Source organism: Schistocerca cancellata, chromosome 8 (assembly GCF_023864275.1).
Source record: "Schistocerca cancellata isolate TAMUIC-IGC-003103 chromosome 8, iqSchCanc2.1, whole genome shotgun sequence".
Classification (NCBI taxonomy): domain Eukaryota; kingdom Metazoa; phylum Arthropoda; class Insecta; order Orthoptera; family Acrididae; genus Schistocerca; species Schistocerca cancellata.
The window spans coordinates 506040475-506063251 of NC_064633.1; the positions used below are offsets into that span (position 1 = coordinate 506040475).

At 44.2% G+C, this 22777-nt stretch overlaps 1 protein-coding gene across 1 annotated transcript in view; it reads left to right on the forward strand.

Annotated features, from left to right (window-relative positions):
* The window catches only part of LOC126095101 (odorant receptor 67c-like), a 47419-nt gene extending 43292 nt beyond the window's left edge, over positions 1-4127 (forward strand). Inside the window, exon 4 of the mRNA XM_049909805.1 lies at positions 3913-4127. Coding sequence (XP_049765762.1) covers positions 3913-3972 — 60 coding nt within the window. The 3' untranslated portion in view covers positions 3973-4127. The remainder of the gene's footprint in view (positions 1-3912) is intronic.
* Positions 4128-22777: the final 18650 nt, after the last annotated feature.

A 22777-nucleotide genomic window follows, 5' to 3' on the forward strand; every position in this document is an offset into this window, starting at 1 on the left:
CCGACCGTTTCCAACTTCTTTGCTTGTTTCCGACACGAATAAAGGACCAATCTGCTGCTTGCAGTCTGCTGCGTCAATCACACAGCCTACTACACAGTGAGAACATACGACACGTGGACAAAGAAACTTTCAATTGGCATCCCCATGTACTGTGGCAACGATGCATTTGCGAACACATGTTCATAGGACCTTCCTTCCTCCATATCCAGTCAAGAATCCAATCCTGCAGTTTCTCGATTTTGTTAATGTTTACCCAGAAGAGGCAGAATGTTTCAGTATTTTTGCAGTGGGCTTCCAACCTTGAGTCCATGCCACGAGCAGTCGCTGCAGTATTGGGTCCGACACGAGAATAGGAGGTGTCCCGTTACTTTCGTCTCGTCAGTGTATATTTCGGGCATAACACATCTCTATCCTCTACTAATGTAAGGTCACACGCTTGATGTGTAAATTTTACCTATGTACATGATATCAAGCTTTGCGTCTTCTCTACCTTAGCACACACTAAACCGGAATTTCCATCTTAGGCATTTCCAATCGTGTGGTTATTTTACAGCATTTTCTAGTAAGTTTTTTCCTTAATTGTTGAATACCCACATTAATTATGTGCACCTAGAGAACTTTTAATGACACTTCGTCGTCTACGCGATAGTAAAATCATTTTATCTCTTGTAATATTTAGTGAACATCTGCGTTCTACCTAACCATGATTATAATTTTATTTCAAATACCTTTTATGTATTCAGAGTGCTTGCTCTGCACTTAAACCCTACATAGATCTCTTGCATAACGTTTCTTAATTCTGACTTCACACTCACGCTACATACCATCAACGTTCGTTATCGGGTTCATATAGGCTCCTTCTTACAGCTATATTTATCAACCCATTGCTTCGTTCTTGCTCTTTCATAACGGAGCGGTTATTTTAATCCAGCTTCCACTTAATTTTCATAGTCACTTCTACTTAATGTGTCCTTTTCCGTTGGACAGTACTCTCAATAATGAGGTACAACAAACCACCTTTTTATGGTACTGCTTCATTCTAATGGTTAACAAATTCTTGTCCTACTAGTTCATACGCCGTATTTCTTTTCTTATATAACTTGACAAGTTCTCCCTACGTGTCTTGCCGATCGGGATGTTCTTTCAAGCGAGTGGCCGCTGTTTCTTGCTGCCGGTTAACATGTTTCCACTCTATTTGGTGTGTCTACCAGTTAGTATGTGTTTCACGAGATAGCTTGGTATACTTTTGTATGTGACATTATCCATTCCTATTTCCATCTCAGCATGGGAAATAATTTATTTTGATGTGACACACACATTTTACTCAATCGTACCATCCCTGTTACATTTTTTTGTGATGTATCTTATTTTTGATTCGCTTCTAAGTGTATTTCATATCGTGGACGTTGAATATGTAGGTTCACTGCGCCCCATTACAGTGTCAGCAGATATCTTAAAAGCTCTGATGTTCTCATACCCTATATCTGTGAACTACTGTTGATCATATTATTTTATTTCATATTTGATTACATATATGTATCTGATGTAGCAGTTATATTTATACTTTATTGTTTTAAGCGTTTATTGTCACCATATAGGGGCCGGAAGAAGGCGCTACGGAGGCGGTGAAACTAGTAGCCTAAATAAGTTTCTCAAATACAACGGCTGGTGGTATGCGTTTCTACAGTTGCATCTCCAAGTTCGAGCAGAATTTGGAGCTTTTACACGCTACTGTTCGGGACAGTGAAGGAAGATCTCGCTGGCGGATTATAGTGTATTTGACAACGAGTTCGTGACGTCAGCGGGTAATGTCGGTTGTCGCGGACTGTAGCAACCGATACGCTGACCCTGTGCAGTATATCCATTGCCAGATTAACTGTTTATAAAAAGAACCGATGAGCAGCCGTGGTATACAGAAGCATATCCACCATTTCTGATACATAACTACAGTCGTACCGGTGCTCGCCACACATTCACAGCAAAGGGGTCAGCAGGGGTGCCAGTGACTGAACATCACACCTTCGCAGCATAGAGATTATCACTTTGACGACCTAGTTACGCATGCGTTTAAAATTATTGTAGACGTTGGATCTTCCATATCGCCAGGGCAACCTGCCGATAACGAGGTAGGTACCATTGTTCTGACCACAGAAGCGCCAATTGGGATCGACAGACTGCCGTGTCACCCTGTGCCTTAGGCGTCATTTCGATGCGGTACTGGTGGTTGGGTTCAACACAACGGTCTCCCGACCATTCTCGGCTTATAAGACTTGATGCGGCTACTTCTCGGTCAAGCGTCAGAGGAAAAATGCCTGGAAGAATGGGGAATCAAACCCAGGGCCCCCGCTCAATGAAGGAGGCGGACAGCCCGCCGACAGAGGCTGCAATGATTCTCATTTAAGAAATTCCTACATGGGCTGAAAGTGAGCACTTGAAGCATCTGCTTGATCATCTTGCAATGAAACTACGTAAATATCTGAAGATACGTGTACATTTATTTTTTTCTCGTTCTGTTTTGTAAGAATGAATTGAGAAACACTCCGCGGGCATGTTACTACTTTGTGGGTCCTACGTGTCAATTAAACGTATTTTATTGTTATTTTCAGACAGTCAGGTGGTGCGGGCTGGGATTTAGTCACCTGCGGTTCCTTTCTCAAACTCTGCGCGGTTGCTGAGTTTCCTCTTTTGTAGGTACGTGCATAGCTTTTCCAAGCGAGGCACGTCACACAAGGAAAGAGCTTAACAGTGAGTGATTTATATTGATCACATGAGCAGCCTGTATATTGACTAACAGTCGATAACACTACCCTCCGCCTCTGGTATAGGTCAGCCATTAAATTATTTTCCTAGGTCTACTGTATGCTGTTGAGTACAGCTGGAACATCATCGCGAGAGCTAAGTTCGCTTGGAACCGACTGATAATCATCTTCGGATCGTCGGCGGATTGTGAATAAGGAAGCTTCAGAAAGGAGTGTATGTCATGACACACTAGAGTCAGGGCACACTATTACATAGTTATTTGTGCATGAATTGACATAGTTGGGTCACATAAATGTATTCTTGATATCGAAAACGAATTTTTTACCAAATACCACTTTATAATGAACTCTTATATGTACACTTATTCCTCGTAATGAGTAATACGTTGAAAATAGAGACATGATGCGCAACATTTTCATTTCATACACGGCTCATTTTCCCTTGTGTATTTTGAATATATAGTGTCTTCTTCGGAAACGGGAAAGAGCAAGAACATATAATGCTTGCTTTCGTTCCAAGCCACACTCGTGAATTATTTTAGTGAGTGTTTGTACGTCATTTAGTGCAAGACAGCGCTTTGTTACCATTTCTCTGAATGAAATTAAAATTTTTTATGAGATTGTGGAAGAGGAACTATGAATTCAGAAAGAAAACTGAAAGCTGAAGTTAATAGCACGGTCGAAAGGAACAAATAATATCAGAAATAGGCCATTACAATACACAAAATATTGGAATTGTAATCGTATATTGGTCTGTGCAGCAGTAATGTAATAAGAAAGGGAACTATAGGTTGACAGAGCAACAAACAACACGGGTGCTGTTAAACGGTATTTGTTTTCATACCTGCAAGAAATCAAATTTTTTGCATGCTCAGAACTAGCAAATATGGATTCGTTTAAAAATTTACTTTTGTTCCAAACAGGCGATAAGAATTTAGTGTTAATTTTCAGTAGCTGAGATCCGTAAAGCTTCATTTACGTAACAAGATAATCAGCGGACGAACCACGGTACCTATAGAAACTGAGTTTGAATATGATAACCCTGTCGTACGCCTGTTTAGCTTCAATAAATTTGTGATATTTGTTTAGTTAAACTTAGTTTGTGACAGCGATTCTTGGGGGTCGTTGAAGGGAACTGTTTTATGTGTTACAGACCCTCAGCCGGGCTTTCTCGTACTTCACAGTGCTGCGGCAGATCCGGACGAGCAACTGAAACTGTGTCAGACGAGGAGAAAGGAAGATAGCTGCAGGGCAGGAATAATCTCTTGCTTTAAGACTGTAATCCGGCTGCTGATAGATGCCACTCACTTCGATCACTGTCACATAAAAGTAGGATGTCCTGAAAATAAACTCCGGCACGTCACTCAATACAAGAAGAGAATGCATTATGTTCAATGTTTAATTGTCGTTAGTATGTGCAAATTGACACTAAATTAGACACGATGTACCTATTCACTTCAGTGTTTTACAAACAAAAAGGTAAACTGATATTTGAGTGCTTGAAATTCTACTAGTTTGCTGATACATATACTCAAATAAAAGATATAAAAATCATGCTGCATCATTTTTAAATACTTCTTCCCTTTCATGTTTTGTTAACTACGGAAGTAAGAGTTCCGATACAGGTCCGACTTGCATCATAGTTAACACTGAGATGATATAGTCCTGTTCTGAAGGGGTAGGATTCGTTGTGAACAGAAAGTTAGGGTACAGAGTGAACTACTGCGATCTGTTCAGTGATACTGTTCTTCTTATCAGATGAGACGGAAAATCAACGCCGACAACTATAGTAGCCATATACAGGGTGATATAATTAAAGTGAAACATTGACACCGCTGTAGAAATGACACCACTGGTAAGAATGACAGCAAATTGCAACGGAATATTATCCGGGAAGGGGGAAAACGTATGGTGGAAGAAAAATAAATACACTCCTGGAAATTGAAATAATAACACCGTGAATTCATTGTCCCAGGAAGGGGAAACTTTATTGACACATTCCTGGGGTCAGATACATCACATGATCACACTGACAGAACCACAGGCACATAGACACAGGCAACAGAGCATGCACAATGTCGGCACTAGTACAGTGTATATCCACCTTTCGCAGCAATGCAGGCTGCTATTCTCCCATGGAGACGATCGTAGAGATGCTGGATGTAGTCCTGTGGAACGGCTTGCCATGCCATTTCCACCTGGCGCCTCAGTTGGACCAGCGTTCGTGCTGGACGTGCAGACTGCGTGAGACGACGCTTCATCCAGTCCCAAACATGCTCAATGGGGGACAGATCCGGAGATCTTGCTGGCCAGGGTAGTTGACTTACACCTTCTAGAGCACGTTGGGTTGCACGGGATACATGCGGACGTGCATTGTCCTGTTGGAACAGCAAGTTCCGTTGCCGGTCTAGGAATGGTGGAACAATGGGTTCGATGACAGTTTGGATGTACCGTGCACTATTCAGTGTCCCCTCGACGATCACCAGTGGTTTACGGCCAGTGTAGGAGATCGCTCCCCACACCATGATGCCGGGTGTTGGCCCTGTGTGCCACGGTCGTATGCAGTCCTGATTGTGGCGCTCACCTGCACGGCGCCAAACACGCATACGACCATCATTGGCACCAAGGCAGAAGCGACTCTCATCGCTGAAGACGACACGTCTCCATTCGTCCCTCCATTCACGCCTATCGCGACACCACTGGAGGCGGGCTGCACGATGTTGGGGCGTGAGCGGAAGACGGCCTAACGGTGTGCGGGACCGTAGCCCAGCTTCATGGGGACGGTTGCGAATGGTCCTCGCCGATACCCCAGGAGCAACAGTGTCCCTAATTTGCTGGGAAGTGGCGGTGCGGTCCCCTACGGCACTGCGTAGGATCCTACGGTCTTGGCGTGCATCCGTGCGTCGCTGCGGGCACGTGCACCTTCCGCCGACCACTGGCGACAACATCGATGTACTGTGGAGATCTCACGCCCCACGTGTTGAGCAATTCGGCGGTACGTCCACCCGGCCTCCCGCATGCCCACTATACGCCCTCGCTCAAAGTCCGTCAACTGCACATACGGTTCACGTCCACGCTGTCGCGGCATGCTACCAGTGTTAAAGACTGCGATGGAGCTCCGTATGCCACGGCAAACTGGCTGACACTGACGGCGGCGGTGCACAAATGCTGCGCAGCTAGCGCCATTCGACGGCCAACACCGCGGTTCCTGGTGTGTCCGCTGTGCCGTGCGTGTGATCATTGCTTGTACAGCCCTCTCGCAGTGTCCGGAGCAAGTATGGTGGGTCTGACACACCGGTGTCAATGTGTTCTTTTTTCCATTTCCAGGAGTGTAGTTACAAAATGTAGAAATAGATGACGCCGTAAGCATCATAATTTAATAGTGGTCGACTGCAAATGACAAATTACTCGTACAACAATGCCTAAGGTTTACGTTTGACGTTAAACAAATTGTACCATTCAGTGTGCATGGGTGTACAGGTGTGATACTGTTAGTTTCGTAATTCCATCCAGCACGCCAAGGTCATATCACATCGGAGGGGAAAAACCGGTTTTTAATTCTCCTGTGCCCAAAAACCGTATAAAAAGCATCACTCACATAGGATTTTAATTGTCATGAGGCCAAAATCCGCATAAACAGCATGAATCACATCGGTCTTTTACTTTCCTGAGGCGATAAACCGCATAAAGAGCATCATTCAAATCAAATCGGATTACTAATTTCCGTGTGACTGGCGCAAAACATTTTCAGTATGTTATACACCGTTTTCTGCTATCGAATCGAGAAACAACTCGTCCCACAACTGACAGTAGTGTTTTCTGGGTCAGGTTCAGAATGTGCTGCGCAATGCGTGCCCTTCAATGCAGCGAAGTTTGCAATCGGAACACTGAATACGACATCTTTCCGACAGCCCCACAACCTTAAGTCACGAGGATTAAGATAAGGTCATCGGGACAGCCAGTCTGTAGGGAGATGGCGGCTGATAATTCTAGTATTTTCTAAATGGCGCTTCAGCAGGTGCTTAACTGCATTTGCAATGTGCGGAGGTGCACCGTCTTGCACAAAAATGTTCCCATCCACGCATCCACGCTGTTGGAGAGCTGGAATGACATGGTTGCGCAAAAGACACTCACAGCGCTTACCAGCCACGATACAGGTAACAGGACTGCCCCTTCGAGAAAATATTGCCCTGTGATAAATGATGCAAACCCGCACAACACAGTGACCTTCTCAAGATGAAGTGGCAACTGGTTGCTCATATTCGATAATTCTGTGTATTGACATATCCTGTGAGATGGCAGTGGGCTTCGACTGTCTACAAAATCTTCCACGGCCAATAATTGTCCACTTCGATGCGAGGAAGAATTTCTAAAGCAAAGGACTCTCTTGCTGACAGGTCATCAGGAAGCAACTCGTCCACGTGAGTAATTTTGGATGGATCACAAAGAAGGATGTGTCGTAGGATTTCACGCATCATGCTCACGGGTGTGCCCAATGTTTGGGCAATTCTCCTTGCATTACACGTTTCCACCCCAGCACTCGTCTCCTCCTGCATTGGTGTGGTCACTGCTTCCACTGTCGTCGAATCAATGTTTCCTCCCTCTACCAGACTGCACACCAGAAGAACCCATCGTTCCTAATTTCCGAATCATTTTCTCCAGGCCCATGGCAGTCATCAGCCCAACATCTTTTTTCAAAAGCTTCAGTGTCCGGAACTTACGCAGAGCGACGTGTGCAGTCATCAATCTTGTAATACAGCTTAACAAGCAGAGTGCGCTCTTGCATTGAGACAGTCATGGGACTTAACATCTGAGGTCATCAGTCCCCTAGAACTTAGAACTACTTAAAACTAACTAACCTAAGGACATCACACACATCCATGCCCGAGGCAGGATTCGAACCTGCGACCGTAGAGGTCGCGCGGTTCCAGACTGAAGCGCCACACTGGCCGACCCACGTCGGGAACTGAAGGGGGTTTGAACTCTAAGAGAAGACAGAGATTTTATACATCCAACAACTAATTGAGGGAGTAGATTACAAGTGGTACTCTTGAGACGAAGTGGTTGGCACAAGAAGAGGAACTTGTGGCGGGCCCCATTAGACCAATCAGAAAACCGATGTCTGAAAAAAATGGGTGAGATCACCGCGATGATCTTTTGTAGTCACTTAAAACTGACCGCTATGCTTTGACTTGGGATAGGGGCATAGATTTGCGAATCGATCTGGCACGACTTCAAGCTTTCCATAAATTATCATAATTCTCTTCACTAAGTTGTACTTTGTCATTACTGTGATTTTTTTAAGCTTCTCTGCTTTCAGTGGCATTGCAATTTTGGATGTACGTTTAGCATTTAAGGAATAGTGGGTTTTCCATAGGAAACTAAAATTTAAGTATGGTTGCATCGGAGTAATTACTAATCATACGAGAAGAAATTTTCATCTTTGGGTGCCATTCGTTTCGCCAATCAGTCGCTTACTATCCTACAGGAAAATGTCACGATAGCCCAAGAAACCTCAAAACACTGATGACAGCTTCGTTTCTTTCAAGCCGTTCTTGAAGTATCAGTGAAATTATGGCTGAGACTACGAGTCTAATTGCACTGCAGTATTTTAATAAAAAGGTCGTAGCATGGCATAAGAGAGTATTACGAGACACTTATGGATGCAAAATGTAGTATCAACTATTAGAAGCCCATGTGTGATTTTTTAAACTAAATCTTCTAGATACCTGGTACTTCAGAAGAAGAAAACGTAATGGTCAAGTTATAATTTACTGCACTGCGTGAGAAGTTACCAGAGACTTTCCAGGTAGATTTTCTTTCGCAATCATATTACTTCATTTTCCATCAACTCCCATTCTTTTTATTTCCCATAGACAAACACAGTGTGGACAGGGGAAGTATACCGGATACAAAGAAGCCTACATATAAACTGCCGTTTACTGCTGACAGTGGCGCTGTGCGGTGAAAAAACTCTGTCCAGTGGACAAACATAATTAAAACACGATTTTCTTTCCTTTATATCGAAATATATTCCATTAACTAGAAGTTAATAACGTGTCATTAAGAGGCAACAAAGTAGCTGAAATAACTCGACACCATGTTGCTCTAAGGCATATACATTTTTTTTATGTCTCCAGTACTCATTGGGGTAATCGTTAGTTTATTATGACATGATAGCAGCTATTTGAAAGGAAAGAAAAACAAACCTCTTCACAGCCGATCAGATCTGTTCCACCTGGTAACTCTGTTGTCCTGGCATCATCCTGGAGAACAAAAGTTATTACAAATGACTATGGACTTGTATTCGCTGCACTAAGAACACTCTTACGTGTTATTTGTCAAACGCAAGTCAATAGTATTATGAGAAAAGTGTCACTACGTCTATCCTGCCGCTGGTGCTGGCGTACATCAGTGCAAAACCGATTTGTGTTGAGCAAAAACTCATCTTCCGCTTTTAGTTTACCATTTCATAAACTAATTCCCTCTGCATCTTCTGATTTAATTCAATTATACCGCAATATCACCGTTTAAATTTTGTTGATTTTCATTGTAACAACCCCTTTTCAGGATCCATCCATTCCGTTCAACTGCTCTTCCATGTCCTTTAGTACTTAAAGAAAGACCCTAGCTACAGGTACTGTAAATCCTATTAGCTCCTAGTACCCACACAGCTTCCATTCGACGGTGAGTCGCCTAACTTTAGTTTGATATCTGAATCTGCCTTTCAAAGAAAACTACACTCCTGGAAATTGAAATAAGAACACCGTGAATTCATTGTCCCAGGAAGGAGAAACTTTATTGACACATTCCTGGGGTCAGATACATCACATGATCACACTGACAGAACCACAGGCACATAGACACAGGCAACAGAGCATGCACAATGTCGGCACTAGTACAGTGTATATCCACCTTTCGCAGCAATGCAGGCTGCTATTCTCCCATGGAGACGATCGTAGAGATGCTGGATGTAGTCCTGTGGAACGGCTTGCCATGCCATTTCCACCTGGCGCCTCAGTTGGACCAGCGTTCGTGCTAGACGTGCAGACCGCGTGAGACGACGCTTCATCCAGTCCCAAACATCCTCAATGGGGAACAGATCCGGAGATCTTGCTGGCCAGGGTAGTTGACTTACACCTTCTAGAGCACGTTGGGTGGCACGGGATACATGCGGACGTGCATTGTCCTGTTGGAACAGCAAGTTCCCTTGCCGGTCTAGGAATGGTAGAACGATGGGTTCGATGACGGTTTGGATGTACCGTGCACTATTCAGTGTCCCCTCGACGATCACCAGTTGTGTACGGCCAGTGTAGGAGATCGCTCCCCACACCATGATGCCGGGTGTTGGCCCTGTGTGCCTCGGTCGTATTCAGTCCTGATTGTGGCGCTCACCTGCACGGCGCCAAACACGCATACGACCATCATTGGCACCAAGGCAGAAGCGACTCTCATCGCTGAAGACGACACGTCTCCATTCGTCCCTCCATTCACGCCTGTCGCGACACCACTGGAGGCGGGCTGCACGATGTTGGGGCGTGAGCGGAAGACGGCCTAACGGTGTGCGGGACCGTAGCCCGGCTTCATGGAGACGGTTGCGATTGGTCCTCGCCGATACCCCAGGAGCAACAGTGTCCCTAATTTACGGGGAAGTGGCGGTGCGGTCCCCTACGGCACTGCGTAGGATCCTACGGTCTTGGCGTGCATCCGTGTGTCGCTGCGGTCCGGTCCCAGGTCGACGGGCACGTGCACCTTCCGCCGACCACTGGCGACAACATCGATGTACTGTGGAGATCTCACGCCCCACGTGTTGAGCAATTCGGCGGTACGTCCACCCGGCCTCCCGCATGCCCACTATACGCCCTCGCTTAAAGTCCGTCAACTGCACATACGGTTCACGTCCACGCTGTCGCGGCATGCTACCAGTGTTAAAGACTGCGATGGAGCTCCGTATGCCACGGCAAACTGGCTGACACTGACGGCGGCGGTGCACAAATGCTGCGCAGCCAGCACCATTCGACGGCCAACACCGCGGTTCCTGGTGTGTCCGCTGTGCCGTGCGTGTGATCATTGCTTGTACAGCCCTCTCGCAGTGTCCGGAGCAAGTATGGTGGGTCTAACACACCGGTTTCAATGTGTTCTTTTTTCCATTTCCAGGAGTGTATATACCCTCAAATATATCACTTCCAGCAATGGCAGCAGTTCTGATTGATAACATTCTGCGAAAACTGAGCAGAGTAAAATTACTCCACTTCTGTACGGCCGCGGAAAACATCACCTTACATTTTAAGAAAACTTCGGATAACATCGTAAAAAACTGATGTCTTACAACTACAGACGTGTATTTTATAATACCAACAGGATATCAACTTTTTTGTTAAAAGGTAAAACCAAACTAAAACCCTCGGCATAACTTAGTGCGTATAAAATCACATACAAGCACTGTGGATAATATATATCGGTCAATCAGCCAGGGCTTTCGCAGTTAGTTCGTCTGAACGTGAAAGAAGCTGGAGATTGAAAAAGAAAGAACATTCATTCATTCATGTGATGTAGAACTTTGAGTCTTACATTCTGTTAAGAAAGGCAGAAACGTGACCCTAATGGAAGTGTTGTAAATCGACAAATATATGACACAGAATTCAAGCGTGGTGTTAAAGATCAAACTTAGCTTCCTTTTCCCATCCATTAAAGTAAGATTTAGTTGAAAATACCAGATAAAAATGCTAAGTCTTGTTTAACCCTTGATCAACTATTAAATGAATGTGAACATAAAAAATTTGTCTTTCCTTTTTAGTTAGAAAAACTATTTTTGCTGGACACATTTTTATTTTACTATCATCTTTACGAATAGTATTTAAGTCGCAGTCAGTTTTTAAGTGTTTGCAACATTCAGTAGTCACATGACGATGGCCTAAAAAGCCGAAAGGCGGTTAGTTTTGAAGAACGGTTGGAAATGTTTGCTATTTATTATTTATTTATTTACATGAATTGGTCAACTAGGGACCGCGTTACAAATTTTATTTCATGTTCACTGTTTTCTTTCTCTTCTCTCGGGCTGCTCTTCTGCTTGCTGCCATTTTTTCCAGATGTTCAGCTGTTAGTTTCCCGTTGGTCTTCGGTTTTGGAGCCTCTTAACATCCTCGAATTCTGTTATTGCCTTTCTCTATTGTTTCTGTTCTGTAAGTTCAATGCCGCGTAGGATTAGCCGAGCGGTCTAGGGCGCTGCAGTCATGGACTGTGCGGCTGATCCCGGCGGAGGTTCTAGTCCTCCCTCGGGCATGGGTGTTTGTGTGTGTTTGTCCTTAGGATAAGTTAGGTTAAGTAGTGTGTAAGCTCAGGGACTGATGACCTTAACATTAAAGTCCCATTAGATTTCATAAACATTTGAACATTTCTGTAAGTCCAAGTTCATGAGGTCTTTCTTTATTCCTTGCAACCAAGAGTTGGGTGTTTTCCTGTGTTCAATTATATTGAAGATTTTCTTCGTTAATTTGCCATCATCCAGTCTCATCAGATGACCAAAGAACATCAGCCTTGTCTTTCTCATTTCCATTGTGACTGGTTTAATAAACTGGTAGATCTTCTCATTGCTCATCTTTACCCATTTTTCACCACTTTTTTGTGTCCACCAAGAATCTTCCTCAGAATTACTCTTTCCCTCTTCGCGAGATCATTTGCTATTTAATATCATTATTATTAATATTACTTGTACCTGAAACGCAGCATTTTGAGCTGTATTTTAATGCAAATTAATTACAATAACGTTGATGTGTTGTTGCCCAGTTGATGCAAGCCAGTAATGGGCGAGCCACATCGTGATTTCTCCAGCGGAGAGGAAGGAAACTCGCTCTCTCTCTCTCTCAGCACTTATTGTCAGTAGGAGGAGTAGAATGGCTCTGAGCACTATGGGACTTAAATGCTGAGGTCACCAGTCCCCTAGAACTTAGAACTACTTAAACCTAACTAACCTTAGGACATCACACACATCCATGCCCGGGGCAGGATTCGAACCTGCGACTGTAGCGGTCGCGCGGTTCCAGACTGTAGCGCTTAGAACCGCTCGGCCACCCCGGCCGGCGGAGGAGGAGAACTTGCTTCCTCAAAGTTTCACCGATGTCCGTTGAAGATTCTAAACTTTCCTAGCATTAATCATCCTCCTAAACGTCGATTCTAATGTCGGTAAGTAATGTGACTGTAACATTCCGGAAGCGAATATTTGCGATGATACGCTCAGGAATTTGATGTGACAAAGCTCTTTGCTCTGAGGACAACGCTCTTTGCTGAAAAAAAAAAGAGAAGCGTTTATGTCGGACATTGTGTTTTTTTGTTGGAGATAAGTTTGCGCATAGAAGTAAAGTGAAGTGCAGAGGTCAACATGTAACAGCGATTATCAAGAATAAAAACTGAATTTGCGAAAAGGTATACATCGTTTACGAACTTTCATTCGATATTGGATCCCCGGACCTTTTTTTTAAAAAAAATTGTTAGGGTGATTTGCAATTCAGTGCATAGTGATTTCTTCGCGAATTAAGAATACTGGGCGAATCTCCTACTATCACGGTCCGAAACACGCACAATATTTCGCCGTCAGCTTGTGTGTTCAGAACGTTCCCCAAGCGACCACTTTGTTCAACCTTCTCATGTTGAAAGTGTTTTAGAGAAAATCTTACGTTGACTGTGAGTAATTTTGTGGCCAAGAGAGAGATGGGGTCTTCATCACGAGTTGTATCAGTTTTTTCCAACCTTGCCTGGCGCTCTCTGAGAACCGGAGGAGCGGAAACCTCCGACCGCCAACTCGTCCTGTACTTCACCCGTTCTCTCCTTACAGCAACCACGAAGAAGACATTCATGTATAGATAATTTTTTTTCACAGACTTTTTGTCTTAGACACAAAAATTTTTTCGAATGTATCAATCTAAGAAAAAGAATCAAAAGCAAATTTAAATCGAGTACCTGTCTTACCTATGTTAAAGACAAAAAGTCAAAGAGCAAGCAAGTTAATTAAATTATTAATTTTTTCTTTGTGAGTAGCAGTGTCGTTTCATGTTGAAAATTAAAACAACAGATTCAACACTGGTGGACTACAAAATCTTAAGAGAAAGTAATTTTTGAACCGCACGTGTCAAGCAAAGAGTACAGGACACAGACAGGGCAGCTGAACGGCAAATTTCTTGTGTGGCGACTTACCAAAGGTGCGCACGCCGCTGGTTTTGCGCGGTCTGTGGCCGCCTGCCGCGTTTCCCACGAACGACACACACATGCACACACAAAACACACACACACACACACACACACATACACACACACACACACGCATACACACACACACACATACACACACACACACACATACACAACGCGCGCGCGCTTGCTGGACATATTTCCCTCGGCTCAAAGCATCGTATTGATTTCTTCTTCGTGCGTGATCCGCTTACAGCTTCTGTCCAAAACTTCGCAGAATTACTCTTTTCCAACTTCAGTCTGACTACAAACCATCGGTCTTTGATAGCAAATATTTTTCTTCCGTTCTTTTAAACTACGGGAATAATCACCAGGGTCGGGAAGGTCCATATTCAGACATTGTAGGCTCGCACGTAAAAACCCTGTTTCTTTTTTTGCGATGTGGAGATAAAGTCAACCCCAATCTAAAACTGTTCGTCGCGTGTTTCATACGACTTCTGATTGCAAACATTTGTTTAAAGGATTTTGTCATGTACTTAAAGATTTCAACAACATTTGCGATGACAGGGTTGCCACTAGTTTCCAAAATTGAGTTTCCTGATATTTCCCTAATTTCCAGACAAGTTTTAGGATTTTTCCATGACAAATTTTGATATCTCACGGATAAGTAAAGATATAAGTTGACAAAAAACATTAACATATTTTGTAATGAACTGTTTTTAGACGGAGAAAGCAAGTCGAATGATACATATGTTTCACTAAGACCATTGACGTTATTGTATTTCAATAAAGCAAAACACATTTCAGGACAAAAATATGCATTTTGTTGCAAGAAAAATGTAAAATACCTTCACTACTTTCAGAAAAAAGTAGGCCTCTTGAAAGAAATGTGTAAGGTGGGGAAGAGTTGCCTAAACCAACACTATAGGTGACCGCCAATAAAATGTTGCTTCTACTATGTTCGTTATTGTCGGTTATTACCCACTGAGCTATGTCTGCTATTGTACAGGTATCTATCTACATCCATACTCCTTCAAGTCACCTGACGGTGTGTGGCGGAGGGTACCTTGAGTACCTCTGTCGGCTCTCCCTACAATTCCGTCTCGTATTCTTCGTGGGAAGAAAGATTGTCGGTATGCCTCTGTGTTGGCTCTAATCTCTCTGACTTTATCCTAATGGTCCCTTCGCGAGTTATACGTAAGAGGGAGCAATATACTGCTTGACTCCTCGGTGAAGGTATGTTCGCGAAACTTCAACAAAAGCTACTGAGCGTCTCTCTTGCAGAGTCGTCCACTGGAGTTTATCTATCATCTCCGTAGCGCTTTCGCGATTACTAAATGATCCTGTAACGAAGCACGATGCTCTCCGTTGGATCTTCTCTATCTCTTCTAGCAACCCCATCTGGTACGGATCCCACAACGGTGAGCAGTATTCACGCAGTAGGCGAACAAGTGTACTGTGACCTACTTCCTTCGTTTTCGGATTGCATTTCTTTAGGATTCTTCCAATGAATCTCAGTCTGGCATCTGCTTTACCGACGATTAATTTTATATGGTCATTCCATTTTAAATCACTCCTAATGCCTACTCCCAGATAATTTATGGATTTAACTGCTTCCAGTTGCTGACCTGCTATATTGTAGCTAAATGATAAAGGATCTTTCTTTCTATGTATTCGCACCACATCACACTTGTCTACATTGAGATTCAAATGCCGTTCCCTGCACCATGCGTCAATTCGTTGCAGATCCTCCTGCATTTAAGCACAATTTTCCATTGTTACAACCTCTCAATATACTACAGCATCATCCGCAAAAAGCCTCAGTGAACTTCCGATGATATCCACAAGGTCATTTATGTATATTGTGAATAGCAGCGGTTCTACGACATTCCCCTGCGCATACCTGAAATCACACTTACTTCGGAAGACCTCTCTCCATTGAGAATGACATTTTGCGTTCTTTTATCTAGGAATTCTTCGATCCGATGACAAATGGTTTGATGGTCCATATGCTCTTACTTTGTTCATTAAACGACTGTGGGGAACTGTATCAAACGCCTGGGAACCCGTGTCTATGGCCCTCTGAGTCTCGTGGACGAATAGCGCGAGCTGGGTTTCACAAGATCAGAAACCCATACTGATTCCTACAGAGTGGATTTCTAGTCTTCAGAAAAGTCATTATACTCGAACATAGTACGTGTTCCAAACTTCTACAATTGATCGACGTTAGAGATATAGCTCTATAGTTCTGCACATCTTTTCGAAGTCCCTTCTTGAAAACGGGGATGACCTGTGCTCTTTTCCAATCCTCTAGAACGCTACGCTCTTCTAGAGACCTACCTTGTGTGTTTTTTTTTATTTTTTTCAAGAAATACATGAGTACAGAGTTTACAAACTATGCCAGAATTTTCTTCTTCTTATCGACCATAGTTTCTAATACACAAACTACTTTCGAAGTGCCAAAATGAACTGGAATTAATGAAATGTCTATAAAACGCTGCATTATACAATAAACTTGCGGAAGACACCCGGAATTCCTGAAATCCATCGTCCGTGGCCTCTGGCCTGCCGAGGAGCGCGACAGTCCTGAGTCCATGGATAAGCAGTGAAAAGGGACTGGGCGTTGTTCTGTCCTTAACATCATTACATCCTCATCACCGGCGCGCAAGTCGCATATAAGGAAACCAGTGGAACTAAGCATCAAAAGAAATATATGTATGTTTACAGAATGCCTAAGGTAGGCGGTTGATGTCAGGACAGGAAGAGGATTTAGGGGTAATAAGGAGGCATACTTAACACACAAGTGGTTTACTCAGAGAGCGGCACGTGAACCTTAGATACAGGGAGGCACAAAAAATTCTTGCATTCTCATGGCTATCAAGGCTGAGACTCCGTCAGCCGCCTGTCGAGACCAGAAACAGACTGAGCGAGCAGCCTCCCCAGACTTACTGTACGTAAACCTCACATGATTTGTCAGGGAGAAGATGATGGCTCGTTTGTGTACCGTCTCACTATCATCGCTGACACAGCAACATCAGCGCTGGGGTTACAACACATGGGCTGTCACTCCTCTGCCCTGGTTTGGGTGGAGGAATCAGAATTAGTTTTGCTATTTTGGTGGTACTAGTTATACAGTGTATATTTTACATTATCCAAGTTGAGAAGGCCAATTAATTATCATCATCATCATCATCATCATCATCATCATTTAAGAGTGATTATGACTTTCAGCGTTCAGTCTGGAGCATAGCCCCCCTTATACAGTTCCTCCATGATGCCCTATTCAGTGCTAACTTTGGTGCCTCTTCTGATGTTAAACCTATTACTTCAAAATCATTCTTAACCGAAACCAGGTACCTTCTCCTCGGTCTGCCCCGACTCCTCCTACCCTCTACTGCTGAATCCATGTGTCTCTAGGGTGACCTTGCTTTTCCCATGCGGGTAACATGACCCCACCATCTAAGCCTGTTCGCCCTGACTGCTACATCTATAGAGTTCATTCCCAGTTTTTCTTTGATTTCCTCATTGTGGACACCCTCCTGCCATTGTTCCCATCTACTAGTACCTGCAATCATCCTAGCTACTTTCATATCCGTAACCTCAACCTTGTTGATAAGGTAACCTGAATCCACCCAGCTTTCGCTCCCATACAACAAAGTTGGTCGAAAGATTGAACGGTGCACAGATAACTTAGTCTTGGTACTGACTTCCTTCTTGCAGAAGAGAGTAGATCGTAGCTGAGCGCTCACTGCATTAGCTTTGCTACACCTCGCTTCCAGTTCTTTCACTATGTTGCCATCCTGTGAGAATATGCATCCTAAGTACTTGAAACCATCCACCTGTTCTAACTTTGTTCCTCATATTTGGCACTCAATCCGTCTATATTTCTTTCCCACTGACATTACTTTCGTTTTGGAGATGCTAATCTTCATACCATAGTCCTTACATTTCTGATCTAGCTCTAAAATATTATTTTGCAAACTTTCAATAGAATCTGCCAACACAACTAAGTCATCCGCATATGCAAGACTGCTTATTTTGTGTTCACATATTTTAATCTCACCCAACCAGTCTACTGTTTTCAACATCTGATCCATACATCATATGAACAACAGTGGAGACAGGTTGCAGCCTTGTCTTACCCCTGAAACTACTCTGAACCATGAACTCAATTTACCGTCAACTCTAACTGCTGCCTGACTATCCATGTAAAGACCTTTAATTGCTTGCAAAAGTTTGCCTCCTATTCCATAATCTTGTAGAACAGACAATAACTTCCTCCTAGGAACCCGGTCATATGCCTTTTCTAAATCTATAAAGCATGCATACAATTCCATGTTCCACTCATAACTCTTCTCCATTATTTGCCGTAAGCTAAAGATCTGGTCCTGACAACCTCTAAGAGGCCTAAACCCACACTGATTTCCATCCAATTGGTCCTCAACTAATACTCGCACTTTCCTTTCAACAATACCTGAGAAGAGTTTACCCACAACGCTGATTAAAGAGATACCTCTGTAGTTGTTACAATCTTTTCTGTTTCCATGTTTAAAGATTGGTGTGATTACTGCTTTTGTCCAGTCTGATGGAACCTGTCCCGACTCCCAGGCCATTTCAATTATCCTGTGGAGCCATTTAAGACCTGACATTCCACTGTATTTGATGAGTTCCGACTTAATTTCATCCACCCCAGCCGCTTTATTGCACTGCAATCTATTGACCATTTTTTCCACTTCCTCAAATGTGATCCTATTTTCATCATCATTCCTATCCCATTCTACCTCGAAATCTGAAACATTACTGATCGCATTTTCACCTACATTGAGCAACTCTTCAAAACATTCCCTCCATCTGCCCAAGGCAGCCACAGGATTCACCAGCAGTTTTCCTGACCTGTCCAAAATACTTGTCATTTCCTTCTTACCTCCCTTTCGAAGACTGCTAATTACACTCCAGGATGGTTTTCCAGTAGCTTGACCCATAGTCTCCAACCTGTTTCCAAAGTCTTCCCACGATTACTTCTTGGATGCTGCAATTATCTGTTTGTCTTTGTTTCTTTCTTCAACATAACTTTCTCTGTCTACCTGGTATCTGGCATGTAGCCATTTTTAAATGCCTTCTTTTTCCTTTTACAATCTGCCTTGACTGTATCATTCCACCAAGCTGTTTGCTTCATCCTACTTTTACACACTACTGTTCCAAGACATTCCTTAGCCACTTCCAGTACTGTGTCCCTGTACCTTGTCGATTCCTTTTCCAATGACTGTAATTGACTACATTCAACTAACTGGTAACTTTCTGAGATCGCTGTTATGTACTTGTGCCTGATTTCCTTATCCTGAAGTTTCTCCACTCTTATCCTCCTACATATGGACCTGACCTCCTGCACTTTCGGTCTCACAATCCCAATTTCACTGCTGATTAAATAATGATCAGTGTCATCAAAGAATCCCCTGAATACACATGTGTCCCTCACAGACTTCCTGAATTCCTGATCTGTTATTATATAGTCAATGACACATCTGGTTCCCCTGCCTTCCCAAGTACACCGGTGAATGTTCTTATGTTTAAAAAAGGAGTTTGTGATTACTAAGCCCATACTGGCACAGAAATCCAAGAGTTGTTTCCCGTTCCTGTTGGCCTCCATATCCTCTCCAAATTTACCCACAACCTTTTCATACCCTTCTGTTCGATTTTGAATCCTGGCGTTAAAATCACCCACGAGCAGAACACTGTCCTTGTCCTTTACTCTAACAACTACATCACTAAGTGCCTCATAAAAACTATCCATCTTATCTTGATTTGTCCCTTCACAATGCGAATATACTGACACAATCCTAATTTTCTTGCTAGACACTGTCAAATCTATCCACATCAGTCGTTCGTTTACATACCTTATTGCAGCTACTCTGGGTTCCATTTCTTTCCTGATGTAAAGCCCTACACACCATTGTGCTATTCTTGCTTTGACTCCTGAGAGGTAGACCTTGTATTCTCCAACTTCCTCTTCTTTCTCACCCCTTACCTGAATGTCACTAACAGCCAAAACGTCCAGTCCCATCTTACTTGCAGCCTCTGAAAGCTCTACCTTCTTCCCAGAGTAGCCCCCATTGATATTAATAGCTCCCCATCTCATTACCATTTGTTTGCCAAGTTGTATCTTAGGAGTCGCTGGTTTGTCAGTTAGAGGTGGGACTCCGTCACCTCGAAAGGTCCGAGGCATTTTGCTCTGATTGTTGCCAGCATCATATTTAAAGTACCAGGGAAGCAGGTTGCTAGCCTTACTTGCCCCGAGTCCCATTGGATTTTACCCCTAACGGCTGAGGGACTAACCGGTGGATTTGGTAGTCTTTGCCGTATGAGCACAAAGGTGACCGCGACTCAGAATATGCCCGAGATGCCCAGCCTTATTCCAAAGTAACTGGTATCCCGACTGTCGGGACCACTTACATGGCCACTCATACGTTGCCCGTGGTTCATGAACTAGGACATGACTGCAGGAACCCACACCGTGAACCACAATTGTATTTACGTTAATCTTCTTCGAGTGAGCAGTAGCTCTGGTTTATCGATCAAATGGAGGGGCTATCCAGGGCAGAGTATCTAGCTGCCGCTACAATGGTGGGGGTTGATAAATGAAAGTAAGCTGAAACATATAGATCTCATATGATATGGTAATTGAAGTATTTTAGACTTCCATTTGCAGGTAGGGCCATATAGCCTAATGGTACAAGATTTGTTGCTAACCCTCTTAAATTCAGTTTTTAGGTTTTTATTTCAAGGAGACATTAAAAGTTTGCAGTCGTTCCAATAGTTCCCCGATTTTTCTCCTTTTTTTAAAGAGAATGTAAACATTTTAAGAAAGCAATGACAAAATCTGTCTAATTACTAAATAATAATATACCTCAATTGGAGTAATGGAAACGTGACGCAAACTAAATATATTTAACTAGCTTAGCTCTCTTTGCTTTTCTAGCATTTGCATAGTAAATACAATAAAAGTTCTTTCTAAATATACACTCCTGGAAATTGAAATAAGAACACCGTGAATTCATTGTCCCAGGAAGGGGAAACTTTATTGACACATTCCTGCGGTCAGATAAATCACATGATCACACTGACAGAACCACAGGCACATAGACACAGGCAACAGAGCATGCACAATGTCGGCACTAGTACAGTGTCTATCCACCTTTCGCAGCAATGCAGGCTGCTATTCTCCCATGGAGACGATCGTAGAGATGCTGGATGTAGTCCTGTGGAACGGCTTGCCATGCCATTTCCACCTGGCGCCTCAGTTGGACCAGCGTTCGTGCTGGACGTGCAGACCGCGTGAGACGACGCTTCATCCAGTCCCAAACATGCTCAATGGGGGACAGATCCGGAGATCTTGCTGGCCAGGGTAGTTGACTTACACCTTCTAGAGCACGTTGGGTGGCACGGGATACATGCGGACGTGCATTGTCCTGTTGGAACAGCAAGTTCCCTTGCCGGTCTAGGAATGGTAGAACGATGGGTTCGATGACGGTTTGGATGTACCGTGCACTATTCAGTGTCCCCTCGACGATCACCAGTGGTGTACGGACAGTGTAGGAGATCGCTCCCCACACCATGATGCCGGGTGTTGGCCCTGTGTGCCTCGGTCGTATGCAGTCCTGATTGTGGCGCTCACCTGCACGGCGCCAAACACGCATACGACCATCATTGGCACCAAGGCAGAAGCGACTCTCATCGCTGAAGACGACACGTCGCCATTCGTCCCTCCATTCACGCCTGTCGCGACACCACTGGAGGCGGGCTGCACGATGTTGGGGCGTGAGCGGAAGACGGCCTAACGGTGTGCGGGACCGTAGCCCAGCTTCATGGAGACGGTTGCGAATGGTCCTCGCCGATACCCCAGGAGCAACAGTGTCCCTAATTTACGGGGAGGTGGCGGTGCGGTCCCCTACGGCACTGCGTAGGATCCTACGGTCTTGGCGTGCATCCGTGCGTCGCTGCGGTCCGGTCCCAGGTCGACGGGCACGTGCACCTTCCGCCAACCACTGGCGACAACATCGATGTACTGTGGAGACCTCACGCCCCACGTGTTGAGCAATTCGGCGGTACGTCCACCCGGCCTCCCGCATGCCCACTATACGCCCTCGCTCAAAGTCCGTCAACTGCACATACGGTTCACGTGCACGCTGTCGCGGCATGCTACCAGTGTTAAAGACTGCGATGGAGCTCTGTATGCCACGGCAAACTGGCTGACACTGACGGCGGCGGTGCACAAATGCTGCGCAGCTAGCGCCATTCGACGGCCAACACCGCGGTTCCTGGTGTGTCCGCTGTGCCGTGCGTGTGATCATTGCTTGTACAGCCCTCTCGCAGTGTCCGGAGCAAGTATGGTGGGTCTGACACACCGGTGTCAATGTGTTCTTTTTCCATTTCCAGGAGTGTAAATTGGGCTGGCTCTGTGCACTATGGGACTCAACTGCTGTGGTCATAAGTCCCATAGAACTTAGAACTACTTAAACGTAACTAACCTAAGGACATCACACACATCCATGCCCGAGGCAGGATTCCAACCTGTGACCGTAGCGGTCGTGCGGTTCCAGACTGTAGCGCCTTTAACCGCTCGGCCATTCCGGCCGCCTATAAATTGGGTGTACTGAAAAACAATGTATGTATTAGTGATCCGTTTATTTTCTGTTCAATTCTCATAAAGCCAATGTGTTGTGGTCACTGTTAATCAACTGTCTATGATTTAGTTCACCAATTGCACGAGCTTTCCAACTTTTCACCCTAATCAAAGCCAAAGAAGCAATGACTTTTCCAAACGCACTTCTGACCAA